General features: G+C 45.8%; 1 protein-coding gene and 1 pseudogene across 6 annotated transcripts in view; one reads left to right on the forward strand and one right to left on the reverse strand.

The window, feature by feature from the left end:
- The window catches only part of LOC123800916 (low-density lipoprotein receptor-related protein 2-like), a 40089-nt gene extending 24532 nt beyond the window's left edge, over nt 1-15557 (reverse strand). For 2 of the 6 annotated variants that reach the window (XM_087856468.1, XM_087856467.1), the window contains exons 1-13: nt 15482-15557; nt 12668-12781; nt 11122-11241; nt 10484-10723; nt 9531-9644; nt 8129-8248; nt 7070-7195; nt 6150-6353; nt 5310-5478; nt 4764-4932; nt 3403-3628; nt 2753-2878; nt 764-988 (exon numbers count right to left, since the gene is read on the reverse strand). In XM_087856468.1, the coding sequence (XP_087712594.1) occupies nt 764-988; nt 2753-2878; nt 3403-3628; nt 4764-4932; nt 5310-5478; nt 6150-6353; nt 7070-7195; nt 8129-8248; nt 9531-9644; nt 10484-10723; nt 11122-11241; nt 12668-12781; nt 15482-15557 (2029 nt within the window). Of the gene's footprint in view, nt 1-763; nt 989-2752; nt 2879-3402; nt 3629-4763; nt 4933-5309; nt 5479-6149; nt 6354-7069; nt 7196-8128; nt 8249-9530; nt 9645-10483; nt 10724-11121; nt 11242-12667; nt 12847-12932; nt 15446-15481 lie in introns of those variants that run through there. The other 4 variants (XM_045810868.2, XM_087856466.1, XM_087856469.1 and 1 more) reach the window with 3 other exon arrangements.
- Nucleotides 15558-18720: 3163 nt separating this feature from the next.
- On the forward strand, nt 18721-19633 carry LOC123800917 (large ribosomal subunit protein eL30 pseudogene; annotated as a pseudogene).
- The last annotated feature ends 841 nt before the right edge of the window (nt 19634-20474 follow it).

Raw genomic sequence — 20474 nt, forward strand, 5'->3', positions numbered from 1 at the left:
TGGGAAGAAATTCAAGATCATAAGATTCCTCAAACAGCCATCAGAATGCTGCCCATTTCACTTTTTCCTGAAAGTTCTCTGGGGCAGGTACTGGAAGTTCTTAGGTGTCAGGCATTGTGCTTGCCCACAGGACTTGGTAGAGTCTACCGCTCTGAAGGATGTCTCAGGAACATGCATTTCAATATGGCGCTTCTTGTAGTAAAGCGTATCACTGGTACTTAGAGTACCCAGGGCGCAAGACATTCAGAAATCAAATTACTCACCCTAGAGCTCTAGCCCCAGGTCTCTTTTATAAAATAGATGTTTGCCTTTAGGTGGAGTACAAGGCGCTAAGGACGGGCTAAGTGGGAGAGTGTGGGAGAGGAGAGAAAGCATATATTACCACGTTAAGAAGATATCTTGCTAGTTCTTTCAGAAATCTGCATTGCAAATCACTTCTAAATTAGTGCAAGAAAAATCTGCAATGCAAAATTGAAATATTTAAGGTCTATTTCTATCTTACCCAAACTTAAGGCCAAAAAAATAGAATTTCAAAAAACTTACCACTGACCTTAGGATTTCCTGAATCATGGTAGCCTTTTAACAGCCTGCACACCTCTTGTAAGTACAAGGGTAAGTCACAGTTCATATTTAAATTAGTTTAAAACCACTCTTTGGCATTAAGGTTGATTCAGATCGGGAACAGGTACTTTTTTTTTTTGGTTCTAGTGAATATTAGAGCCAGAAAATAAAGGGGAAAATCCAAAAAAGCCATCCAGCTTACCTGTATGCTCTGTCCAAATCTCTTGCTTTTCTCCTGAATAGCCAGTTGAGCAGAACAGCTGTCCCTGGGCATTTGTCCAGTAGACGAGGTTTCTTTTCCAGTCAATATCCAGTAAATAGATGTTTCTAGGATGCTCTTGGACTAGGGTTCTCTCTACAGCAGTCCCCATAAAACCAACTTTCAACAAGTAGAGACGTGTGCCAGAAGAGAACACTAGCTTTAACTCTACCAAGAAAAAGGAGATTTGGCCATTTGTCAGATAAGCCCCATGCTTCCATAGTGAGCAATCTCTCCAGCTGAGGTACACCTTGAAAGGGGTCTTAGCAAGTTCGCTTCTGAGGCACACAAACAACACGAATGCCCTAGCTTCCTTAGAGAAAGGAGTCATTTGGGCAAATGAAGAATTGCTCTGCTCTCCCTGTATATATAATGTTCAAGGTACAATTTTTTAAATTTTTTAAAACTTTTTTTATTTATTTGAAAGAGAGAGAGATCATGAGCAGCTGGGGAGGGTAGAGGGAGAAGCAAACTCCTCACTGAGCAGGGAGCCTGATGCAGGACCAATCCTAGACCCTGGGATCATGACCTGAGTTGAAGGCAGACACTTAACCAATTGAGCCATCCAGGTGTCCCTCAAGATACAATTTAAACTGAAGTCCTGAGTTTGGCACAACAGCGTATTACATACACCGTGATCACATTCAGTGGCTTCCCCTGAGAATTGTGTTCTTTAAAGGTAGTTAGGGCATGAACATATTTACATCATTTATCCTTCTTAAAACCTGAGTGTTCTTTAGCAAAAAAAGTAATTTGGGGGGCACCTGGGTGGCTTGGTTGGTTAAGTGTCGGACTCTAAGTTTCAGCTCAGGTCACAATCCCAGGAATGTGAGATCAAGCCCTGCACTGGGCTCCACACTCAGCAGGGGTCTGCTTGAGATTCTCTGTCTCTCTCCTTCTGCCCCCTCCCCACCCATGCACTCTTTCTCTCTAAATAAAATCTTTCCCCAAAAAAGTAATTTGGATAGAGATGTTCAATGGAGCTTGTAAGCCTCAATATTTCAAAGACAAAACAACATGAAGAATTTATGTTAACAATATTGAAGTAGACCCTGCTTACAAACCTAAGTCAGAGTACACAACGGTCATAAGACTATGGAGGATTTCTTTCTTATACCAACTTAATTTGGGGTAAAACTGAGTGGTGTAATCTGTTTTTCCTGTTTTATAATCAAACAAACCCAAATATTCATTGATGGATGAATGGAGAAACCAAATATAATACAAATAAAATGATTATTCAGCCTTAAAAAGAAAGGAAATTCTGACACATATTACAACACGTATGAACCGTAAAGATATCATGCTAAGTAAAATAAGGCAGCAATAAAAGGACAAATACTGTAGGATTCCACTTACATGAGGTTCCTAGAGTAGTCACATTCATACAGAAAGCAGAATGGTGGTCTAGGGGTGGGGCTGGGGGGAGACGAATGGGGAGTTATTGTTTAATGAGTATAAAATGTCAGTTTAGGAAGATGAAAAAGTTCTGGAGAGGGGCGCTTGAGTGACTCAGTCAGACGTCCAAGTCTTGATCTCGGCTCAGGGCGTGATCTCAGGGTCATGAGATCAAGCCCTGCGTCAGGCTCTGCACGCAGCAGGGAGTCTGCTTGGGTGTTCTCCCTCTCTCTCTGCCCCTCCCTCCTGCTCATGCCCTAAAATAAATAAATCTTTAAAAAAAAGTTCTGCAGATGGATGGTAGAGTTGCACAAGAATGTGAACACACCTGATGCCACTATACACTTGAAAGTCGTTAAAACAGTTATATTTTTAACGCAATGAAAAAAACCTAATCAAGATCTTTGGATAACAAAACTTATCAGAGTAAAGTTGTCAGTGTAAAAGTGATCCCCAAACGGAAGCTATGTTATTTCCAGGCCTACCATGCAATGTGTCTCCTTGAGCCAAGCCCATTTCACCCAGCATACTTACCACTACATGTACCAGAAGGTAAAAGGAACATTCCCTCCGGACAAACACACTTATAGCCCTTGGGATGGACAGGGGACAGGAGACAGAGGTGGCTGCATGAGCCTGGAGCACATGCTGGGTACCTGCCTATTTTCAAATAGAAATAGGTTAGATACGATTTCAGAATTCTCCATACTAGTTCAAAACTTAATACTCAAGGGGAGTTAAATTAGTTTTGCCTTAAGAGGAATCCTAGTACACTCGTTACCTTCTAGGTTAGGCATGCTGACCTTTAAACTCCCGTAATCCCTTTTGGATAGTGGCAATTACTTAACCATATTAACCTCAGGCCAATAAGTCTTCAAGGAACAACCAAGTCTTTTGCCCTAGAGTTAAGACAAAAGGACTGCCCGGCTTCTGGATAGAAAGACTCCTTTAGAAGTAAATAGTGGTCTCGGCTCTCTACTTCAGTGAGTCTCTCAGACCCACTTAAGAAGCATTATCTGAGTTGAATTTGACATATAATTTCTGATTAACAAAAGCTTTTAACTCCTAGTCAATGAATATTTGACTTCCTCCAATAAAAGGATGCTGGGCTTTCTTCAATTTGCTGTCAAGAACAGAAAACTTTTAGTCAACAATAATTAACACTTAATGTGTCAATGACATACCCTTGGGCTGTTGGGATTTGTGGAGCACCGAGAAAGCAGATATGGAAGCATTGAGCAATATCACTCTCTCCTTTGGGGTGTGGGGTGAAGTGTGAAACAGCCGTATTTTATTTGCCCAGAAGAAAGAGTTCTCGAATACAGCTAGTCCTATTGGGTTGTCATCTTCCAAGAAGATCTCAGGAAAGGTGTGCCTCCCACTGCCATCCACGTTTACCGTCTCTATGGACTGAAGGGTAGAGTCATGAGAGCCGGTGAGCATTAGCAAGAGATGCCAACGTCAGTGCGCCTCTTGGTGGACACCGATTTACCATCTTCACGTGCTATCAACTTGATAAAGATGAAAGCATCTTAGAATTCATGGAGGCTAATGCCAAAGCCAGTGGCTGGACTGCTTCTTGCACGAACTGGGGTCACAGGTACCCTGTACAAATAGCTACTATATCTCACTGTCTGTATCCAGACATTGTACCAAGTCCTTTCCCTATGTTCTCCAACTGCTTTCCGAGGTAAACATTCTCTCTTTTCAGAGAGGGCAATGGGAGCTCAAACAGGTGCCATAAATGGCCAAAGTCACGACTGAAGTAACAGACTTAAAAATACGATTCCCAGGGTCCCTGGGGGGCTGTTGGTAGAGCATGCAACTCCCGATCTCAGGGTTATGAATTCCAGCCCCACCCTGGGTGTAGAGATCACTAAAAAAATGGGGCACCTATGTGGCTCAGTCGGTTAAGCATCTGCCTTCAGCTCAGGTCATGATCCCAGGACCACGGGATCGAGTACAGCTCCCTACTCATCGGGGAGTCTGTCTCTCCCTCTCCCTCTGTCCCTCCCCCGCAAGCTCGCCAGCGCTCTAATAAATAAGATCTTAAAAACAAAAACAGAACAAAACAAAAAAACTAAAGTCTTAGAAAAAAACCTGTGACTCCCAAGCCTATGCTTTTAGCCACCATGTCATATTGGTCTGTCAGTTTGATGCTTCCAAAATAAGATAAAATCAACAGTAATATTAAGACCTAGAAATAGGAATGCAAGTAAGTACTAAGAGGTACTTAAGGAGGTGATCTGCCATCTTAAAAGGTTTTATATCCTGGGTACAACATATAATATGACCTATGCTACCAGGAAATTCCAGTGCTAAGTTTGACCGCAGTGTTCGAGAAAGTCACACTGCGTCTCCCCACCCATGTTGATCCGGTCGAGCTCTACTAAAGATACTGTGCCATCATAGCTTGCTTTTCTCACTCTTCATGGCCAGAAGGCACCTTGCAGTGCCCATGCGAGACTTCGGAGAACTTTGCGGTTACCCACTGTCCTACCAAGCCCTGACTAAAACGTTTTTCTTCCTGACCTCTCTCCAGTACCTCTTTATATTCACTGATCCAGTACAGCCGGCCGGCCACATAGTCAAGCGTCAGCCCCACAGGCTCCTCCATGTGGACAGCTGCAAGCACCTTCCGATCTGAGCCGTCCATCCCTGCAGCTTCGATAGTTCTCGCGCCTTTCTCGCCACGATTTACCCAATACAAGGACCTGAGGAACGCAGAAGCGCAAAGTGTTAACAGTTCCCCCACCCCCCGCGCTGCACATGCGCTGTCCTGAACAGCCCAGTCCCCCCCCCCACTCCGCCCCCATCCACCACACTGCACATGCGCTGTCCTAAACAGCCAGGCTCCCTTAGCGCTCTTGTTCAGGCCCAGGCCGTTGTGCGGCTAAGAATGCGGAGATTTCTGCCCTTAGACTCAGTGGGCTGAAAAATTGCTCTCCCTAGGATTCAATTTAGACTTAAAATGAAGACATTTCTGGAGCAAATGAGACCTACACTGAAAACGTTGAAGGGCTATCTTATCAATTTAAACATCAAAGATAACCAATGATTTAGGATATATTCTCAGAGAAACACTACTTACTTCTTTGTGGGAAACACGATTAGCTGCTCTGGCACCAGATCCTTTTCCAAGATTTTGACATAGCCTCTGCCATCACTCAGACCAGCACAGATGACGCTCGCGAAGCTGCTAGCCCAGTACAACTGCCCCGTGAGCCAGTCCAAAGAGATACTGTCTATGGTTTTAAGTTCTGGGGATAACGAGACAGTATTATGCTCCTGTATTCTTCTACCTTCTTCTTACCTTGAAAGAAAGATTCAGACTAAACTTTTCTACATCTGGTTTCAAGCTGTATGAGGTGGCAAATGGGACACAGGAAAGGAAGACCAGAGACATGCTATGTGCAATCTACAGTGGGCAGTAGGGCAAGAGAAGGACCTTAGCAGAAGCAGAACCAAGAAATCCAGCGAATGCAACAACCTCAGTTTGGGGCAACATCTATTACAGAAGTCTCAGGGGAATTGCTAGGAGTTGTTCATCCCATGTGCCATTCTACTTGAAGCCCCCCCTCTTACCCAATGAGACAAGGGCTATCGCGTTCGTCTTACTGAGTATGGTTCAAAGGGGTTAACAACTTGCTCAAAGTCGCATACCTAGGGATGAAGCTGAGACTAACCTTGGCCTGAGCCCACGTCCCCAGACTTTCTGTACGTCTTTAGAGCGATCCATTCTCTGGTTATGCTCTACCAAAGCTCCTGTTGAGCCAAATCACGTGGTCTTATCTCAAATCGGGATTGTATGTATACACTCTCATGATTCACGACAAGTGAGTCACAGACGATGTCCAGATGAATACATAGGCTGCTTATACTCTGCTGAAGTAGCTTTAAGAAACTAGGCTCTTAACATCAAGAAATATACCTGGATAGAGAGGAACTGCGTTTGGCTTCCCAAGGATGAACACATGTAAGACTTCATCCACCCAAAAGTACATGCTTCTCTCAAGATCATAGGCAACAGAAGTAGGCCTCGATTTTATAGGTATCAGAGGCTCATAGATGCCTGTTCTTCGGTCCAGGACCCCAAGTTCTGTGTCTGCTGCTATGAGAATTTTTACAGCATCATCTGCAATAGAAGGTGGAAAAGGAATAGTGACACATTCCTTTGACACTTTCTTTCATGCTGTTCTCTTTCACCAAAGATCCTGTCCCATCCGCCGTGCTGAAATCCACTTATCCCTCAAGTCTGGACTCAGGTGTGTCTAGAGGAGATCTTGCTCAGCACCCTAAGTCACAATTCCTCCTCTGAACTCCAACACATTCCAACTCATCTTTGGAACTTTGGACCTATTTGATTTCAGATGCAGCCCTTCCCCCAACCCTAGACAGAAGTACTCTCCCTGCCTCGGACATAGCAGCCAAATGGAATTCACTGTCCCATGATTAAAGCAGCACAGGCCAAGTAGACATTACATCAGCGGGGTCTCTGGAGCACTTATGTGTATAGCCCACAGAACAGCTCAGTCATCTTAAAGATCCTTAATAGGGGCACCTGGCTGGCTCAGTCAGCAGAGTATGCAACTCCTGATCTTGGGGTCGTAAGATCGAACCCCATGTTGGGTGTAGAGATTACTTGAAGAAATAAAATGAAAGAAAAATAAAGACACGTAATAGCAACGGACACTTGATTTGGCCAAGGAATGCTGCAATAGCAGCTTCTTTATGGAAAGAATAAAGTCACCCCTAATACTAGACCCTAAAGTGAATCGATAGCACTTCTATCTATACTTACCACTAAGGACAGAGCAAGGGCTAGGCTTTGCATAGGGTCTCGAAACTCACCTGTAACTCGACAACTGGTACCATTGTAGAGCTGGTGACCTTGAACACACGCACAGGAGTAGGAGCCTGGGACGTTATGGCATAGCTGGCCACAGGGACCGTAGGCCTTGGAGCACTCATCTATATCTGATGATAGAGAGTCAAAGTCAGAGGCGACCATGGAGTAATCTCTTGAGCATTTGGGGGCCATTGGGCCCCCTTTCAGATGCTCACTGGACATGTATTATGTGGAAATCAGTGTGCTGGGTGCTGGGACAGACAGTCCCTGGCTCTGTGGAGCTGCCATACGAGTAAGGGTAATTCAGCCGGAATGTCAGTGTAGAGCCCCCGGGTGTGTGGCTGGTACAGAATCCAGATGGAGGTTACCCTAGCAACACTCTTGGGGGCATTGCTGATTCAGAATGAATGGTAAGACGTGGAGAAACGGAAACACTTGTGTGCTGCTGGGGGGAATGGCAAGTGGGGTAGCCCCCATGGAAAACAGTTTGAAGGTTTCTCAAGTTAAACGTAGAAGTTACTGCAGGATACCATAATCCCACTTCTGGTGTATACCCTGGAGTATGGAAAGCTGGGATTCAGACATGTGTACGCCAATGTTCATGGCATTGTCCACGACAGCCAAAAGGTGGAAACCTCCCAAATGCCCGTCAACAGACGGATAAACAAAATGGGGCACATACATACAATGAGGCATTTGGCCTTAGGAAGGGAAGGAGAGTCTGTCACCTGCTATGACATGGATGAACCTTAATGACAGGCTAAGTGGAATGAGCCAGACACAAAAGGACAGATGCCACATGACTGCACTTACATGCAGGACTAGAACAGGCAAATTCAGAGAGACAGAAAGTTGATGGAGTTTCCCAGGGACTGGGGACAGAGTTTCTGTTGGGGAGGATGAGAAAGTTCTGGAGATGGATGGGGCTGATGTTTACACGTGTTGTGAATGTGGTGGAGGCCACTGAATTATACCCTTAAAATGATTCAGATGGTAAGTTGCACGGCATGTATATCCCACTGCCATAAAAACTTTGCAGGATGAGCCAGATGAACTCTGACCTGCACAGCTCTGCCCGTCCGGCTGTAACTGCCACCCAGCTCCACACGAACACTGGACTCCCCAGGTGGTGTCACTGCACTGCCCCTCACAGCCCCCATTGGCCAGGGAGCAGTTTTTCCCTGGTAGAGACAAGGCAGCGGTCAGGAGAGTTGAACATGGTACAGAGCAAACGTTTTCTAAACCATGGTGTTACAACCCCCTACATGGTGTGAGGGCTACAGAGGACCTCTAAAGAATAACCTTTGACCCTGCCCTCTGACCTAGGAATGTGGAGGCTTTGGGGAAAGACCATAGAACAGGGAAAGTGAGGAATCATGGAGCAGGAAAAAGGACTTTTCTAGGCAGACAGTCTGAACAATTTCAAATGCTGGTGTATTGCTCACCCACGGAAGGGCCAGCAACCTCTTCCCTATTTTCTCTAGAAAATATGAGTGGCCAGGACCCTCACCTCAGGAGGAGATACAGTAACTTCTTAACCTCAGTGATTTATCTCTACAGCACCGGAAACCTGTGCTTTGTCCCACTGTTCATGCTTTCAGTGTCTTACGTGTTCCTTTAGTAGAAAGCAGCTTTCTCAGCCCTCAGCAGCACTACAGGGGTCTCATCACATGCATCTAAGCCCAGATTTAAGGAGGAAATGAGACAGATGACAACGTGACCTGGGGACAGGTGCCCTCTCCCCCTCCCACCCAACTTGAACCAACAGTGATTTTTATAGTGAGAATCACAAGGTTTTAAAGCTTGAGATGCAGGGGCACCTGGGTGGCTTAGTTGTTAAGCGTCTGCCTTTGGCTCAGGTCATGATCCCAGGGTCCTGGGATCGAGCCCCGCATCGGGCTCCCTGCTCAGCGGGAAGCCTGCTTCTCCCTCTCCCACTCCCCCTGCTTGTGTTTCCTCTCTCACTGCCTCTCTCTCTGTCAAATAAATTAATAAAATCTTTTAAAAAAATAAAAATAAATAAAACTTGAGATGCTTGCTCAGGAACCTCCCTCCTCACCAGGAGATAGTCTTCCTCAGTCCTTCCTCAGTTAAATCCTTACAGAATTCACCATATGGTCTTGAACACGTGATCTGCTTCTCAGTGGCAAAGTCTATGTTCTTTATTCCAGAATTTTTGGAGCAATGTGGTTTGAGGTGTTTAGTCTATTTCCCTAGAGCCATAACGTGAGGAGAACTCGAAAACTTTTACAGCTCAGATAAGCTTTGCGCATCCACAGGAGACCAGAGCCAAGGCCTGGAACTTGTAAAATGTGGGGGACCCATCACAAAGGATGATTGCTGACATAGGAGTTTGGTCCAATCACTCTCTTGAGAGCGTGGACCCCCATGATAACTAAGGCATCGGCTGACGTGATCGGATTCTCCCCACCCCCACGTGACACCCGACAATTGGGTCCTCACCACATGTAACGGGTTCATCAGCACCATCTGTGCAGTCTGCTTCCCCATCACACATCAGGGATTCCAGGATGCATTTCCCTTCATCACATCGAACCATGCCTTCTGGACAGGAAGCTGTGTAGGAAGGAAAGCCGCCTTTTCCAACAGCACGTGGGGGAAGGGGGAGTCAAAACAGACAATTATTAATTACAGTAAGGTGGCAGTATTTCTAGAACCCAAGGCAAGTCTAGGTAGGAAAGAAAGTCTTATCATTTTAAGCAGAATTGTCAGGGAATTAGGACTTAAGACTTGATAAAGACAAAGTCAAGGGAAGCCACTTGGGCACTACATTGAAATAATAATGAATTCGAATTGAATTAGTATTAAGTAGTTCTAATTGAAATGGTGTTAAATTCTGTCAACATGAGCCCTAAAGGAAGACCCTCTTAAGAAACCAGTTTATACATGATAAAAATGTTAGAATCTGAATATATTCAATATTGCAGATTTATTTCTAGAAAGATCAAGTGGGATTGTGGTTTACTAAGAAGTTGGAGGTTCTACTGCATTGTGTATGTGGGGTAAAGAAAAGGAATGTGGTACTCATGAAGTTCTTTGCAGGGGTTGGGGGGTGAGGGGGGTCCTCCTTTAATAAGAAATTTCCCCCTGTCATAGTGACTACACAAGGCCATGAGGCGTCTGTTAGGAGACCTCCTTCAGATATGGGCGCTCCTGCGTTCTGTGCCGTGGCCATATTGCCTAGAGTGTCCAGCACTGATCAATGTTTCCATGGATAACTACATCTTGGTTATTGCTAGGAAACATCCTGTTTTTAGATATAGGATGGAAGTCTCAGTCATAGGAATTAAAATGCAACTTGCAGAAAGCAGCTCACATGGTACAACCTTCCTCTTTAAAGGACGGGGCGGTGGGGGGGGTTGTTGGGGGAAGGACAGAGGGGGAGGGGCACTCACCACAGGCATCCTCGTCCGAGGAGTCCCCACAGTCATTGACCCCATTGCACCTCCAGCTATCCGAGACACACACCTTGTTCCTGCACTGCCACTGGCCCACCAGGCAGCGGTTCGGGGAGCAGCGTGCTTCATCGAGACCATCTTCACAGTCCCTATGGACATCACAGAGTTCCCAAGCCTCGTGACACTGAGAATGTCCCGGACACTGGATTTTCTGGCCAGGGCACGCCGTGGAGTTCTCTGTAAAAGGCGGGTGTCGGCTTAGTGAGGTGGAACGGCCGGCCATGCAGGCTTGTGTATTTGGGTATTCATGGTTTGCTCATGGATTTGGTCTCCAGAAAACCAAGAACTGAACGGGATGCTAGCCACTGGACATGTGGCCCCAACTCTGTACGCGGAAGTTTCACCCAAAGGAGTTTAAAAAGCCAACAGAGGCAAGAATCTTTTAGGTAAGTTTGCAACATGCAGAAGTGGATAAAAGGTCACGTGTCATCCTGGCAACAAGTGAACATGTGGATTTCGCCCCTGTCCAGCAGAAGGCTATCTAGTGACTTGCTGGTGTCGCCTAATACCGTGGAGGTCATCAATGAGGCTAACACAGAGAGAACATGTCCGAAGAGAAAATAAATTGTACCTACCACAGTTCCCCTCATCGGAGCCGTCCAGGCAGTCCCCGGCACCGTCACAAAGCCAGCTAATAGGAATACACTTTCCGTCGTCACACTGCCAGGCCTGTGGATGTCCACGACACACTTCCTCTGCGGACCGGTGGCGGTGTTCGAGAGGCAGAGAGGAAGAGGTGTTTGTCAGGGCACTGACAGCTTTTCGACTGGGGTTTCATATGAAGTATTTTCAGTAGCAAAAAGCACAATTAAGTCCTGATCTGCCACGGAGGCCATCCTAAATTTGCCTGTCCTTTCCATGTCACCCTTAGCAACACACCATACCCCTGGCTTAGGGACAATCACCTAGCAGCCCAGTAATGCTTACGCTTCCCATCATGCTTCTAGAACACTGTCGTCCAACAAAAACTTCGGCAATGATGGAAGTGTTTTGTACCCATGCTGTCCAAAGTGGCCATCACTAGCCACGTGTGGCTATTGAGCATCTGAAGTGTGGTTAGTAGGATAAAAGAACTATATTTATCATTTCAATACATGTAAGTCTTCACATGTGGTATTGGCCAGTATAGCTTTAAAGCTTCACTTCTTGGAATCCCTTTGGTGTTTGAGACCATATTAAGATCGAAGATAACCTGGAAACTGTCAGTCTGGGGTCCAATGGGACCTTCGAATATTGCCACCTAAGTGTGCCTCCTGGCAGATGCAAGTAAACCTTGACACCTGGGGGGGAAATGTACCGGGGAGCAGAGCACAAGGCATTTCTGCAAGTACAAAATTTAATTCGAACCTGTAATAGTACAGGTTTTAATATCAAAGGTTTCACATTAAATTAGTTACAGTAAGTGGCCAGCCCAGGAATGTGCATGTGGGGCAGAGAAAAGGAATGGATCACTTCCCAAGTTCTTTGGCGGGCGGGGGGGGGGGTGGTTCCCTCTTTTAATCAGGAATTTTCTCCTTCCATATTTACCGCTCGAGGATGTGAGGTATCTGTTAAGAGGCTTTCCTCATCTACAGGGGCTCAGGTGTCCCTTCTGGGGCTGGGAGCACTCTTAGCACAGAGGTGTTTGAGCTGAATTTCAGGAAGACATTTACCACACGGCTAACTTGGCTTCTATTGGTTTCATAGTTTTCTTTGTCCTCAATTTAAAAAATCATCTTCTCATTGTCCAAAAGCTCTAAGCAAAGCTGAAGTAGTTGACTGTATATATTTACAAGTAAGTGTGTGCACTGGGGCACTGGGGCCGGTGAGGGTTTCCCATAAGGCAATCTGTGGCATTCCAGTTTCAGTACCTGCCACATGTTGAAGCTAGAATTGAAGGTAAGAGCCAGACTTGTGCTGGATTTTCTATCCCAACTAGCCCTCCACACTTGTCTTGATAACAATGCTACCAACGTGTACATCCCTAGACTTACCTGCTGAAAGCCTGCAACAACCCAGAACACCGCATATTTCCGAATACCCCCTAAGAGGGAAGACCCTAAGACCCGACACCGTAGAGCCAGGCACGCAGCACTGAGGACCATTAATGGATGAGAACACGATACAGCGAGGAGTACTCACCACACTGCTCATCGGTCCCATCAGGGCACTCTTGCTGTCCATTGCAGAGCCAGGCCACAGGAATGCACCTTTCCCCACATGCAGCTTGCTGCGTCATGGTACACCTTACTTCATCTGCATTGGATGAATGAAAAGCAAATCCATGCGAGTTCCTGGCTTCCTCGGGTCCAAGAGAGCACCTTTTCAGAAGAAGCTGCAGTGAAAAGGTCATTCAGAGGAAGGTCCTTCAACTAACACCCAGGAGAACACTAGGGGGATTCAGTACCATAAAAATCCATAGGACTTCTGCAGTAATGATCCATGGAAACTGTTCTTTCTGGTGGCGTGCAGTTGGGAAACTGCCATTCGCCTCTGTTTTCCCATTCGAATGGGGCTGACTTGCACTGTGCTCAAAGAGACCCAGCAACGTCTTCAGCTCTGGTTTGATCTTAAAGACTCTGTATGAACAGTTGCATGTTTAGAAGTCTAAGCTCAAAGTCTAGACTCCAGTTCACTTTTAAGCATGTGCAGACACATCTAAAAATTAGATTAGGATTTGGGGTCCTACATACTATCTTCATAAAAATGCCTCTGATAGGTTGGTTATAAATATTTAAGTTTCCAGTTATTTGTGTGAGACTGATTTACACTATTTTATTCAAGTCATGAACTTGTGTTTATCAACCTTGAATGATTAATGCTCAAAAATAAGCCTGTTATGGAATGTGGTCCTCAGAAGGAAGTACCAGGAAGGGCTAACTATACTGAATTTACTATACTGTCCTAACCTTCAAAGAGAAAAAGCCAATCTTTAGTTCCTGGAAAAGATAAACCACATGGCCTATACTAGAAGTCTCTGTAAGATGCAGTGAAGACCCCCCCCCCCCATGGTCTTACTCCCAGGAACAATTTGTACATGGAATGGAAAGTGGTACGCAAAGTTGTGTAATGGAAGTTGACAATGGAAGGCCATTGTGTAGACCACACCTTCCATGGTAAGGGACCATTTCTCAGTCTTACTTGAATCCCTCTAAGATAGTACTTTTAGCTTAGCTACTCAAGGTTTTTTGTTTGTTTGTTTGTTTTAAGGCTGGCTTATAAAAAAACATTTTAAATAAAATATTCAGAAAGTATTGGTTACTAGTTGGTAGCTAACAACTCTGCCATCTACTCACATACCATCCAGGCAATCTCACTTAGCTTGACCAAAACCACTGAGAGCAGGTGATGTTACCAGCCACTAATATGGGAGCACAGACTTAGCTCTCTGGCTACATAGGCTGACCTTTTAGTGAGACCACTTACTAACAATATGACCTTGGGAGAGTTACATTCTCTCTCTGGATCACAGTTTTCTGTCTATAAAATGAGAATAGTAAATAAGTGATAAGAAGAGAAAGATTCATAGATTAAATGGCCACAAAGCCACTTGGTGCCATATACCCACCATATAAATCTTCATAAAGCTTTAACTCTTTTGCTACCACTTCCAGCAGGTCCTTCCAGAAGGATCCCAATTAGGGGTCCACTCAGCCCTCAAAGACTTACACTTCCAGGTGAGTCACACCTTGAACAATATTTTGCCCTGGTGCTTCTCAGTCTGGAGACCAAGTGTGAATATAGATTCTACACACCTGCAGATGGGCCTCAAAACATTACTTTTCACTTATGTAGATGCTTGCTGTGAATAAATAAGAGATGTATTAATATATTTACTTGTATGTTAAGTATAGTCTCATAGTCTGTTAATATGCCAAGTAGGGTGATCACATGCTATTCTAGAACAGACATCCTAAAGAGGGCTACATGCCAGAAGGCTTTGGGAACGACCGCTTAGTAAAAAATGCAAGTAACTGTAAGGGTGCTTCAGGAGTGGTGCAAAAAGACCACACAGAACAAGGGCTTCTCATCACTGCATAGATGCCCCACCAGGCTCGGCACAAACCCTGTGGGTTAGAATCGCTCCTGGAAGACAAACAACTCAGTTAAAAGTGGCACCTCCACCGAACTAGTTAACACCCCCTTGACCAAGAGTCTGTGTAAGTTAAAATGATTTAAAACCAGCCCTCAATCTATGAGGGCCATTGAGAGCACCTGTCCGGAGAGCTCCGCAGGCCAGACGGTTTGACAAAGGCTAGGCACCTCCTACACGTGGCTAAGCCACCAACCGGCCACCACCCCTTGGCAACTGTGGGTGTCTCGGTCACCCTGGGACATAGACTCAGCTCTCCTCTGCCCTGGGGATCTGCCTAAACCTGAGTGGAATCAACAAGTGCCACAGAAAGTTGCGTCCTAACTGCACCTCAGACCCAAGCCCCATTTCCCCGCGCTGCTTCTGGAGCAAGGTTATGTCTTCCCAAGGCCCCGGGCCTCCACCCAGGCCAAATCTGCTCCCTGGTGAACGCTGAGCGGCAGGTCCCCTCGGAGACCGCCAGGGCTAGACAGCGAATCCCACTGGGCCACGACGCTGGGGGAAGGAAGAGGGTGCGCCCTGCGCGCAGGTGTGCAGACAGCTCTCTCCCACACGCTTGGGGAGGGATGAAGGAAAGCCACCGCGTGGGTCCGCTGAGCCCACCTACCCTTCCACCCACTGGGCAGGGTGGGAAGGCGTCCGGGGCAGAGAAGCAAGGGGCCACGCGACTCCCCGGGCAGCCCCCCAGAAGGCCCGAAGTCACCCTCCTCTATGGAAGGTCACTGCAGAACAGAGGGTGGGGGGCGTCGCGCACAACAGCGAGGGTGCCCCAAGCTCTCCTCCCGCCCCTTGCAGCGCCGCCCAGCCCGCCACCCCCTCGGCTGCGGTCCCTTCCACGGCGCCCCGCCCGCGGCCCCACTCACCGGTCCCGGAGCCCACGAGGCCGCCCAGCGCGGCCAGCACCGGCGGCAGGAGCAGAAGGAGCGCCCGGCGCCCCATGGCGGGGAACCGACTGGGCGCCTCGGGGAGGGCGTCGCACTCTCGGGAGGAGACCGCGGGCGGGAGGAGCGCGGGCGGCGCCGGGGGCGGGCTTTCCTCCGCTCGCGCCGCTCATTGGGGCTGGCTGGGGCCGTGGGCGGGGCGTGAGGAGCATCGGCACCGCCCACTCCCGGGGTCGCGCTGCCGGGGACCCAGCCAGGCTGCCCGGAGCACCGCGCCCGCCTCTCCGCAGGTCACCCCTCCTGCCGTGGGATAGCAGACGCTCGTCTAACTCGGGGCCTGGCCACTGCCACGCGGCGGGGAAAAGTAGGAGCGCTCAGCCATGCTTAACCAAAGCATTCCCAAACTTTTACGAGCACAAGAATCACCTGGAACTCTCCTTATTAGGCAGACTCTGATCCTGCCGGTCTGGAGCGGGGGGGCCTGAGAGTCTCTAACAAAATCGTCGTCAGGTGAGGTCTTTGTTGCTGGTCCTCAGACCTCCCACTGAAACGCCAGGGCTTAATAGCTTCCAGACTAGGGCAGCACTGTGACCCCAGGTCTCCCGCTCTGCCTCCTGTCTTCCCAGCGCACCTTGGCAGAAGCAGGCCTTCCTGACCTGGGTCTGTGCTGATGACTGAGGCGTCTGTTCTCTTTGGCTGGCGGTCAGTAGACTGTAAATACAAAGAGTAACAGTAGAAAACCCTGAAAGATATCATTCCTCTTTCAGTCGGTGTCCCTGCGGGAGTGGAATGCTGTCATAAACAATGGGACCCCGACCGTGATCGGATTTGGTGGGTTGAAACCGGAGTCAAACATAAGCCCTGGAGGGTCGCAAACTTATAGGACTGGAAGTATTTGAAGGTCATTTTATCCAAATGCTGCCATTCTGGGAAGAAGATGATGGATAAAAATGAGAGTTGGTGACACATTACCAAAGACATAGACTACCGTCCTATCCCCTTATTTAGCTAAGCTGTGGCATTCCTTCTTTCCAGTACACCGGGAGAAATGAATGTCAGATTCTTGGAGAGAACATGACCAAGTTAGAATTTTAGAATGTAAAACTGGCAAGGAACATTTATAGTGTTTGGGAGTGCAAGGCAGCAATAAAACACCAGGGGAAAAAAAAATAGAAACAGAAAACTGAATTGCAAAGTGCCTGCTTAGATTTTATTTGCAACACAGTACTCCAACAGCTTTCTTTAAAATCATACCTCCTCTTCATGTTCACTGCTGGTCCCATCAAACCACACTTTGAAGATATCAGAATGCCATATGCTCTGAAGTTTTCTTTAAATTTGTTGTATGCTCTGATTGCATAAGCCACTTAAAAGGACCCCTCCACTTTTCACAAAAATCTCCTAGTGTATCATACTGATTTCTGCTGAAATGTTGTTGTTTTAGAACCAGATTATCTCAGATGCTTCATGGTCTTGAGGGACACAATAGAGCAACTCAGAGTTTTAAGAATATAGACTAATTTTCCTCCCAGGAAGGAACTGAAGCTAGAGGTGAGTACCTGGACTCGAAGTGTGAGGACCTGGGGTCAGGCTCAGCTAAATGAAGTGATATGTGGATACCAATGGCAGCTATATTGTTATGAACAGCCATTGTTGGCTCTTAATAACCCACACCAGCTGAAAAAAGCCACATCCATGAGTGACATAAGAATTTCAGTAACATTTATATTTGTCTTTAAATCCTTATATCCTAACTTGTTCTTAATGACATGCGTTGTCCTCTCCTAGGTCTGTCCCCACATTTCACCTTTTCAATCAGCTCTGTCAGCCTGTGGTGAGCAGAATAATGTCCCACCATTACCTGAAAAAGGTAACATTCTAATCCCCAGAGGCTGTAAATTGTGATTTATTGTTGTTTTGGTTGCAGGATATGAAGAAAATCTGGCCTCACAGAGATAAGTGTGGGCTTCAGAAGAAGTAACAGCCTTTCCAATTAAGCGTAGATATTCTTTGATGCTGCTCTTCGTTTGATTTTCTGCCTCCCAAAAAATATGTCAATGTCCTAACTCCCAGTACCTCGGAATGTGACCTTATTTGGAAGAGGATCTATGCAGATTTGCTGGAGTTCAGGTGAGGGCATTAGAGTGGCCCTAATCCAATATGACTGGTGTCCTTATAAAAAAGAAATATGGACACAGATATATATAGAAGGAAAACAGTGTGAAGAGACCCAGGGAGAAGGCCATGTGAAGGTGGAGGCGGAAATAGGAATTATGCTTCTATAAGCCAAGAAGCATCTAAAGCTCCCAGAAGAGGGAAGAGGCCAGGAGGATCTTTCTGCTAGAGCTTTCAGAGAGGACATGGGCACCTTGGTTCCAGACTTCTGCCCTCCAGAACTGTGAAGCAATACATTTCTGTTCTTCTAAGCCACCAAGTTGCTGGTAGTTTGTTATGTCCTCCCTATGAAATTAGTGTAGATACTAAGACCAAAATTTAAGAAGTGGTCATTTCTTAAAGGTTAACTGCAGTGTGGAATCTGAAACCACATCAATGAGCATTTCATACTGCTCTTATTAAAATCCATCACCCGAAGGGCACCTGGGTGCTTCAGTCGGTTAGGGGGTCTGCCTTTGGCTTGGGTGCTGATCCCCGGGTTCCTGGGATCAAGTTCCGCATTAGGCTCCCTGCTCGATGGGGAGTTTGCTTCTCCCTCTCCCTCTGCCCCTCCCCTGGCTCATGCTCTCTGTCTCTCAAATAATAAATAAAATATGTAAAATAAAATAAAATCCATCAGCCTATTTTGTACTTCAAGTGGATCTTTCACCCATGCATGACTTTGTAACATCATGCATTGGTCATTTGGAAAATAGGGGTTCACTAACTTATGCTGCTATTCCAAATATTGACACCTTCTATCCTACAATATCTTTAAAGTCACCCTTGTGAACATCCCTACTGATATCATCAGAAAAGGTTTGGACTGCTGGGAAGCTAGTAAGCTCATGATGGTAGACTCCAGTTTCCAAAAATTATAATTTTCCTTCGAAAGCTCAAATTATATCATTGGCAACAAATACTGCCAGTTGTTTTCCTTGAAGTGACACATATGCACCATTCATTTTTGAGAATCGTGTCTGCCAAGTACCCTAGTCTGAATAACCAGATGTCTATCAGTCATTCTTTCCTGGAAAAATGGTATTCTGTGAGACGTGGGGCTCATTATGCTTGCAACTCAGATGGTGGCACAGGCGGCTTCCTCCTCCAACTCTGGTACGCAGCAGAAGGGCTTCATGCAAGCTCCCCATTTAGTAACAGAGAATATTAAAAAGCTATATACTACCAGGCTAAAATTTAATAAAATTAATCTTTTTTACTGCATGAAGTACATTCTTAAGTTAAAAAAAAAAAGGCATATTTTAAAACTACAAGGGTGTGGCCGTGGAGAGTATACTGACCACTGGTCCAGCTTGGTGCCACCACCTTGATTCATGGTAAGGAGGTAGGAGTTTTGCCCACCGTTAGTTTTTGTTTGTTTGTTTGTTTGTTTACCATCAGTTCAAATGTCAACATAACAAAACAGGCAAATATAATTTTGGAAATCGTTTTGACCTTGCAGACCCACAGGTATCTCAGACCCACCCCTATCTCAGAGAGGTCTCATAGCCACCATATATAAAAAACTCTTACAACTCAATAATAAGAAGCCAGCTGACTCCTTTCTTGCTCCCAGCCACCTTGGCAGCTGCTCTTGGTTGGAGCTCTCCCGTACCTAAGGCAGGAAGATGGCCACAAAGAAAACAAAAGTCTCTGAATTCAATCGACTCTAGGCTCCAACTCATTATAAGAAGTGGAAAGTACGTGCTGGGGTACGAGCAGACTCTGAAAATGATCAGGCATGGCAAAGCAAAACTGGTTGTCCTTGCCAACAACTGCCCAACCTTGAGGAAATCTGAGGTCGAATACTACGCCACGTTGGCCAGAGCCGGTGTCCACCACCCACAGTGGTAATAATATGGAATTGGGCCCCGCATATGGGAGATACTGCAGGGTATGAGCACTGTCTCTCATCGATCCAGTGATTCTGATATTATTAGAAGCATGCCAGTACAGACAGATGAAAAGCAAATCACATAAGTTTTCTTTAATAAAACTGGCCAGAGCTTATTTTTTTTTTAAAAAGCTAAATGACCAAAATTTTTACCTGGTTAACCAAGATTTGAACAGCCCCTTCACAAAAGTAGATATATAAATGGCCAAGAATCCATAAAGAGATTTCTATACTTGTAATTGTTAGAGAAACGCAAATTAGAACAAGTTAGGTAGACACAGCTTTACAAGCACTTTGATAAGCTAAAATTTAAAAAGCAACAACTTGACAATATTAAGTGTTGTGGAGCAACTGGAACTCTCATCCATTGCCGGTAAGTATGTGAAACAAAATGACCAGTTTAGAAAAACAGTTTGGCAAGTTTCTTATAAAATTAAACATCTACTTAATATATGACCCAGTGATCCCTCTCCCAGCTGTTTAACGAAGAGAAATGAAAGCATGTGTTCATAAAGAGAATTTTACATGAATTTTATAGCAGAGAATTTTACATGAATTTTATAGCAGTTCTCTCTAGCCCCAAATTGTACTAATGCAGATATTTATCAACAGTGGATCAAAGTGTCCGAGGTATAGCCATACAACAGAATACTGTTCAGCAATAAAAAAGGACAAACTACTGATAGGTCCAACAACTTGGAACAACTTGGATAATTCTCAAAACCATCGTGTTAAGTAAAAAAGACAAACACAGAAGAGTACATATTGTATGATTCCATTCATATGAAACTCTAGAACAGGCAAAACTAAGCAATAGAATGGAGTTCAGACCAGTGGTTGCCTGGGGCTGGTGACGGACTGAAAAGGTATAAAAGGAAACTTTAGGAGATGATAGTGCGTGGGATGGTGGTTGCCCAGATGCGTTCA

This window comes from Ursus americanus, chromosome 27, assembly GCF_024610735.1.
Source record: "Ursus americanus isolate L20-20 chromosome 27, mUrsAme1.1.p, whole genome shotgun sequence".
NCBI lineage: Eukaryota > Metazoa > Chordata > Mammalia > Carnivora > Ursidae > Ursus > Ursus americanus.